General features: G+C 39.6%; 1 protein-coding gene across 3 annotated transcripts in view; it reads left to right on the plus strand.

Moving 5' to 3' along the window:
• Positions 1-4,640, plus strand: part of TUT7 (terminal uridylyl transferase 7) — a 68,358-nt gene extending 63,718 nt beyond the window's left edge. For 2 of the 3 annotated variants that reach the window (XM_045289418.1, XM_004714600.2), the window contains one exon: positions 3,643-4,640. In XM_045289418.1, the coding sequence (XP_045145353.1) occupies positions 3,643-3,710 (68 nt within the window). In that variant the 3' untranslated portion in view covers positions 3,711-4,640. The remainder of the gene's footprint in view (positions 1-3,642) is intronic. The other variant, XM_045289420.1, reaches the window with a different exon arrangement.
• The last annotated feature ends 3,228 nt before the right edge of the window (positions 4,641-7,868 follow it).

Here is a 7,868-nt window from a genome sequence, read left to right on the forward strand (position 1 = left end):
ACTCTGATATAATATTACCATAGATGGCTAGGTGTCTTCCTGGCTCTTACCACTCATTTTTTAGATGTTTTGCTTTGAAAAGTATTGTGGTGCTTTTGTTTGGCACAGTGGTTGTCTTTGTTTACTTAATACATTTGTTTTAGAAAATTTAGAAAGTACAAGTAAAATGAATAAAAATCAAAGCCACCATCCATCAACTCCTCCATTCTAGTATTAACCACTGTTGAGGTTTTGGAGATAATTCTTCCTTTTTACATGAATGTAATAATCATCATTAATATTTATTGGGTAATCTATGCCAGCTACTGTTCCAGTTGCTGTACGTGTATTAATTCATTTAATCTTCACAGTATCTCCAAATGAGGCACCAAATATTAGTGGAGTATTTTTGTTCTTAATTATTGGTTTCTATTCTTGTTTTATAACTCACTCTGTAATATTATTCTATGCTTTTCTACTATTTTATTATCTTTCCATTTGAAAATATAGAAAGGTACAATAATATGGTCCTTTAATATGAGGGTGGGCCAAGAAGTATTGCTATAAAATCATAGAAACGTTCATTAAATAGAAATACCAAAATATGAAGCTATTTGACATATCATCCATGTACATGTGTACACTTTGGAAGGTAGTATTTATATCTCTCTCACCCTTCCTCCAATGAATTCTGCTTCCTTTCACTTAAAAGGCAGTGTTCACATCCGTGAAGGACCCAAATCATGTTTCTTTGAAATGCTTCAAAAGTTGCATTTGGGGAACAAAAAGAAATCTGAAGGGGCAAGTTCAGGAGTATAGGGTGGGTGCGGTAAGGTTTCTTAATGAAATTCTCATGGGAAATCCCATGGCGTCCTCAAACACTGAACAGGCAGATAGATTGTGATAGAAATGTTTTCAATGCAATTTCCCTGGCCTTTTACTCACCAATGCAGTTTCCCAATGTTAAAAAACAAACTCCTTCCTAATAAACTCCTATGATTACTCAGTGTCCTTTGAGAAATTGTGTCAGGATCGCCCTGTTGGGTTTCAAAAAATAGTTGTCATAGACTTCTGAACTGACATCTTTGTATTGAATTTAACTGGCCCAGCAGATCCCTTCAGAAGACACTTTTGATTGGACCTGTTTTCTGAGGGCACCCAAAGGAGACAGAGTCAAATACATTACTGAGAGAACTTGTCTTCAGCCACCATCTGATTACAGAGACCTGTTTGAACATGGGAATAAACCCATGCACGTATGAACTGAAACTTAACAGCAATACTTTTTGACTAACTTAGTAATTGTTAACTAACTAACTTAGCAAACTGTTAAGTAACTAACTAACTTAGCAAAACTGTTGGACATTTCCAGTTGCATTTTTAAATTGTTGTTAGTAAGATTTATATGAATATTCCTTTAGCAAAGTTTCTAATCTCCCTGCCCTGAATCATCTTTCTCTAACAATTTAACATTCCAAAATTGATAACTTGTTTACATTTCTTTGGTTACCCATTGATAGTGAACATTTTCCTGTATACACAGACATGCCATTTTCCTTTCTCTATGTCTACTCCTTTACCCAACTATCCATTTTTCTCTGCTTCATTGATTGTGAAGTTTCACATACTGAGCATCCTGAACAAATAAAGCACATTCTGACATACGTAGGAAACTTCCTCACCCCAAGATTCACTATTTCTTGTACTTGCATTTAAATTAGTCATTTTGGGTGGGGGTGGTGGTGGTGTAATTGCTTAGGCAGGGAAGGTAGGGTTTGAGTAAGGAAACTTCACCACCACCTCCAAATTAGTTATTTGACATAATGTCGGTTATTGAATAATTCATTATTTGAATTGACATTCTATGATGCTCACCTTCCCGACACAACCGCTGAAGACAAAGCGGGTGAATAAGCAAATGTGGTGAAGAAAGCTGATGGTGTCCGGCTATCAAAAGATATAGGGTCTGGGGTCTTAAAGGCTTGAGGGTAAACAAGCAGCCATCTAGCTCAGAAGCAACAAAGCCCACATGGAAGAAGCACCCCAGCCTATGCAACCACGAGGGGTCGAAGGGATCAGGTATAAGGCATCATCAGAACCAAAAATCTTACCATAGTGAATGATGGGGGTAGTGCGGAGTGGAGATCCCAAGCACTTTAGTAGGCCACTGGAGATCCCCTTGCAGAGGGGACTCAGGGAGGAGATGAGCCAGTCAGGGTGCGATGTAACAACGATGAGACATACAACTTTCCTCTAGTTCCTAAATGTTTCCTCCCCGCTCCCACTACCATGACTCGAAGTCGACCTTGCAAGTCTGGCTAGACCAGAGGATGTACACTGGTACAGATAGGAACTGAAAATACAGGGAATCCAGGGCGGATGAGCCCTACAGGACCAGTGGTGTGAGTGGCGAAACAGGGAGGGTAAAGGGAGAATGGGTAGGAAAGAGGGAACCGATTACAAGGAACTATATGTGACCTCCTTCCTGGGGGACAGACAACCAAAAAGTGGGTGAAGGGAGACGGACAGTGCAAGATATGACAAAATACCAATTTATAAACTATCAAGGGCTCATGAGGGAGGGGGGTGCGGGGAGGGGAAAAATGAGGACCTAATGCCGGGGGTTTAAGTGGAGAGAAAATGTTTTCAGAATGATGTACAAATGCGCTTTACGCAATTGATGTGTGTATGGATTGCAATAACAGTTGTATGAGCCCCTAATAAAATGTTTTTTTTTTAAAAAGACACATTTAAAAGAAAATTTCAATGCCTTTGGATACACTTCTTTAATAAAGTGAATTTAGAAACTAAAAAAAAATAATAATTCATTATTTTTACTTCCATTCATTGCCTTGAAATGGCATCTTTATAATAAAGAGGGGCTTCAGAAAGTTAATGGGCAGAAAAATAGAAGGGTAAAGGAATTCTTTGGAAAACCGCTATATATTCCGTTTTCTTAAAATCACTTCAGAATTTCTCAACTCCCTTATACTTTCATTGATCTTTTCAGAGCCAAGATTTGTTCATTGTTCTCTAGTATGTCTCTATTTGTCAACTCTCATTCATGTCCTTCACTTGTGAATGTAATAAATTTCCTTTTTCCCCCTTATAATGAGTAACCACCCACCATATCTGCAGAGTAATGATGCTACAAAATGTTTCCAGCTAAGTACTTTTTTTGCAGTTCTCTTTTGTTGCCAGTGAGATACTGATCGATGCAAAGCAGAACTTGAAAAATCGGGTTTACCAGCCCACAGCACACCATGGAAGTCGATGTGGCTAGGTGTCATCTTGTTGGCTCCAACTTGTAGCAAGCTTATTTTCAACAGCACAGAATGCTGCGCAGTCCTGCGCCATCCTGACAGCCATTGCTGTGGTGGAGCACATTGCTGCAGCCACACTGTCAATCCTAACATGGCAAGGGTGAACACAGAGCTGTAATGATGGATTTATAACCAATGTAGCAACTGGTCTACACTGACAAAGAATTTTGACCAAGCGTGTTCACTTTCCTATCGAGACTAATATTTGACAAATGACCAACCGTGTAACAATGTTTCCATGAATAATTAACAATAAGAATAAATTGCATAGCTATCTAGATAAAGCCAGGCTTATTTTATTTATTTTCGGTGTTTTGTTTTGTTTTCTCCCCTCCTCTAGGTAGCCTTTCCAGTAAATATATGACTCAGGGAAAAGCCTCCCCGAAGAGGACCCAGCAGGAATCATGAGGGACCGAAAATGAAGCACTCTGGCTGTTCAGGCATCTGTATTCCCTCTGAGAATTAGGATCACTTCACAGGACACAGCAACATAGATCAGACTTCAGTTTAACATGGAAGGGAAATGTCAGAACTTTTTTAATTTAATGAAATTTTTAATGAGGAAAAAAAAATTTTAATAGGACCTTATCTATCACAGATACCCATAGATTTCAAGATTTTAATAGAAAGCCATGACATATGTATTTAAGCCAGGTTTTTTTAAGAAAAAACTAAGATGTAACTACGCCGGTATTCAGTGAATACAGTTGGATGGTTTTTAATTCCTTCAGAGTACACTAAAATGTGTGCTGATGAACCCCAGTACATTAACCTCCCTCCCCCATAGATCCCTTGTGTGTTTAGAAGAGGGGAAATTATATTTATTGTCTGCAGATCCCTTATGTGGACACGTATCAAATACGTGTGAACTGCTACAACTATATTTACAAAAAACTTAATGCTATTTGTAGAAAAAGTGAAAACATGGACTTGAGTACATATCTATGTGAGCCTTCAATGGATGAGGGTTTTTGATTTTTTTTCCCCTCTAATTTTGTCAGTTGAACATAGCTACTATGCTCATAAAAAAAAATGAAATGAGGACAGGTGGTCCTGCTTGCCACTAAAAAAACTTCTTTTCTTAAGAGAAAAATGACAAAATAAAAGTGCTTTTTATTTTTTATGAATTCACAAATTAGGGTAGAGAACTTTTCAAATCCCAGAAGATTACAGAGGACTCTGCCCATCTCAAGTTTGGTTGGAGTCATTTTGGGGTGGCTGGAGCCCTCCAGGAACTGTTGCTGTAATTTCACAGCTCCCTTCTGAAGTCGTATGTGGTCAGAACTCTGCCTCGGTTTATTTATCATTTTGAAATAAAATCAAATTTTCAGCCTGTAATTCTTCCACATTCTTTTCTAGTGAGAGTCCAAAACCCCCTGGGTAAGGACAGGACAGGTCTGCCCCCCTTTAATGACAGTGCACACACACAGTCCCCGTGACTTGTGCTCTGAGTTCCCACGCATTGGCAGGGGACAGCCATAGTGCACAGCCATGTGGGCCGGGAAAGGATGGGAGGGCTGCCAAGGGGCAAGCCAGGTGAGAACTCTTAGATATGAAGACTCAAAGTATAGACCAATCTGAAACAAGGGACATCCCAGCGAAAGAAGAAGAATATCAGATGTTAAAGCATTTGAATTAATAAGTAATGGGAAGACGGGATTTTTTCCCTTACTCACTTTGAACACAAACACAGGAATCACAAGTTAGTTGTGCAACCTGGACTGAAACCTGGCTCTGCCAGATTTTACTCTTGGGATTTCTTCATGAGCGTCACCTTGACGGAGCAGACACTTAATGTCACACTCGTTTTGAAAAGTTTAATAATGCTGTTTTGTTTTCTGCTATCTGAGACCAGCTTAATTTGTGTTCCCTTATAGGTCAATTTTCTGCCTAGATGCTTCTATGTTTTGTATCTGTCTTTCTAAGGGGAGAAATTGCACCTCTCAAGTTATATCTCCTCTGTCACTTTGTCTGAAACAAAAGAGATCCAATGTGTTTTCCTGCATATTTCCATCCCCTTGTCTTTTCTCATGATTTCTCCCATTATCATCTTTTCTTATTGCTAGAAAAACTTCTCAAATTTGGTCTTCACTAGCTCGATTGTTGTGTGTCATTCTGGTCTTCTCTTTCCAATGGGAATGTTTTGCACTTGTAATTTTCCTTTTCCTGCCACAGTCTCCTTATTTGTATATCCGCTTCCTTTTAATAGAAACTGTTTCCGTGTGTCCTTTTGACGATATTAAATTTTAATCTTCTTGATAGTAGATTTTTTTTTTCAAGATGAGCTTCTGAACCTTCAAAATCGGATTTCCTTACTCCCTTTCTGCCTAATATATTGGGAGTTTTTGTTGGATTTTCAGTTCCCTCACATTGGATCCAACAGGAAACGACTTGAGTTTTCCGGTGAACAGCATCAATGCGCTTCCTTGGATGCTAGCTCCCTTCATTTGGTACAGATCAAAGCCCCATCGCAGCACTTAGCCAACGCCTGCTCTACACTTTGTCCAATTTCTAGGACTTTGCTATCTTGTACATACAGCTGGTGTCTCTGAAACTCGGTGACCCCACCAAGGTCCTTCCCCTTTCAGGCGCAAGCTACTGCTTATCTAGTGGCCACATTCTACACTTTCTTAGTCCCTTGCTTAGTGTGTACAGTACAAGCAAGATGCAGATTTAATTTTTATAAATTTGCTTTTTTAAATTTTGAAATGTGTTCCACCGGTAACTTTAAAGAAAGTTGAAAAGAAAGCATTAATACTGCAAAAAAAGGGGGGGCCTCAGTATCTTCCTTTGAGAGGAGTTCTGTTTGGGTGGCGGCAGTCAAGAACTTTAGCACACTTTCACTGAGTGACATTTTAGACTTACTTAGGCTTCTGGCTGTTGATTTTCAAGCTCTGCTTGTGGCAAGCATGTTCTTGACAGTTCAGTTTCTTGTCTGTACATAGTGATCACACCACTGCTTCCACCGAGTCATGAGAATCATGGGAGGTATTATTAGGAAAACAATTGTATTTATTCTGTTGTTGAGGGAGAATACCGCAAAGCATACACCACTTGAAGTTTCTACATGTGCAGTTCAGTGACCTGATTACATTCATTAGGTGCACAACCCTCACCTCTGGGGTTTTCTCCCCCATTAACAGACTCATGGCCCCCCAGGTTCCTATCCAGGCTTTGGCCTTGCTGTCTCAAGTTGATTTTACATAGATCTTAAAAGGCATGCACTTTCTACTAGTTAAAATGATTTTAAGATTTAAGGGGATATGTTGGGTTTAATGTTTACAGATTACTGCAGGGCAGTAGTTTCAGGAATCTATCCAATCTTCATGGATCTAAAAAGTTAGAACACATTTTTTAAAATATTTGGAACTGAAACTAAATCCTGAAGCAGAGTGTTGAACATTTCCTGTGCTAACTTTTTAACCACATTAATGGGAATCTAAAAGTTGTTACAGCCTACAAACTTCAAGGACAACTCCGCCCAACTCGTTTCCATGTCACAGGGCAGCTGTTGCCCTAAGATAAAGAAGCACACACATTGCTTGATAGTCTTAAGTCGCATTAACATACCACATAATTTCGTGGACCTGAAAAACCACTAGCCAAATTTCAAATTGAAAACTCAAACTTGCTGCCAGCGAGTCAGTTGCGACTCAGCAGCCCTACAGGACAGGGTAGAACCACCCCATGGGCTTCTGACACTTAACTACAGGAGTAGGAAGTCTTTCACCCTAGGAGTTGCAATGGCTTTGAACTACCAACCTTGTGGTTAGCAGCCTAGGCCATACCCAGTATACTACTAGGTTTCTGTTAAGTTTTTTAAGTTGTGTATTAGGCACTGTCGCTGCCTTTGAGCTGATTCTGACTCATGTTTTTAGGATACACTGGATGCTAAATTCGAAAACCAAGGAGGTAAATCTCTACCAGCATTGCCCTAGATAGGAGATTTGAATTTAAGCCTCATTTGTAAAATAATCAGGGAGGCCTGGTGGCTGTAGTGAGTAAACTCAATTGTGCTACTAATAGCCAAGACAGCAATGGTTGCACTGTAAGAGAAATAGGAGGCTCCTGTAAAGAAGTACGTCCTCAGAAACCCATAGGGGCAGTTCTACTCTGTCCTGTAGGGCTGCTGAGAATCAAAATCTACTTGATGGCAGTGAACTTTTGTTATAAAATAGCCAGGCTTATACTCCTACCAAGTTTACCTCAAAGCTAAGAGGCTAGTGTGACATACTAAGTTCAAGGTTCTTTTGAAGTCTTTAGAATATACTGTTGTAATTACTGAAGAAATGACACATAGTATCTTTAAGCAACCATTAACAAGAAGCAGTGTTGTTGAGTGTCCCTAGGTCCCAGACAGTATTTATTCTATCTTCCTCAGTAACTGTGTGAGGAAGGGTTTGAGAAGTAATGCCTGACCCTGAATCACCCAGAGAAACCAGCACGCTACCAATTCAGTGCCACAGTTTTTTCCACTGTACAACTGGAATGGGAGTACCCGTCCTTTCACAGACAATGTAAATGCAGTTCCCTTGCCAGAGACACTGACAGGCATTTTGAACTGCC

Source organism: Echinops telfairi, unplaced genomic scaffold, assembly GCF_000313985.2.
Source record: "Echinops telfairi isolate 266 unplaced genomic scaffold, ASM31398v2 ScPeMD7_27;HRSCAF=92, whole genome shotgun sequence".
NCBI lineage: Eukaryota > Metazoa > Chordata > Mammalia > Afrosoricida > Tenrecidae > Echinops > Echinops telfairi.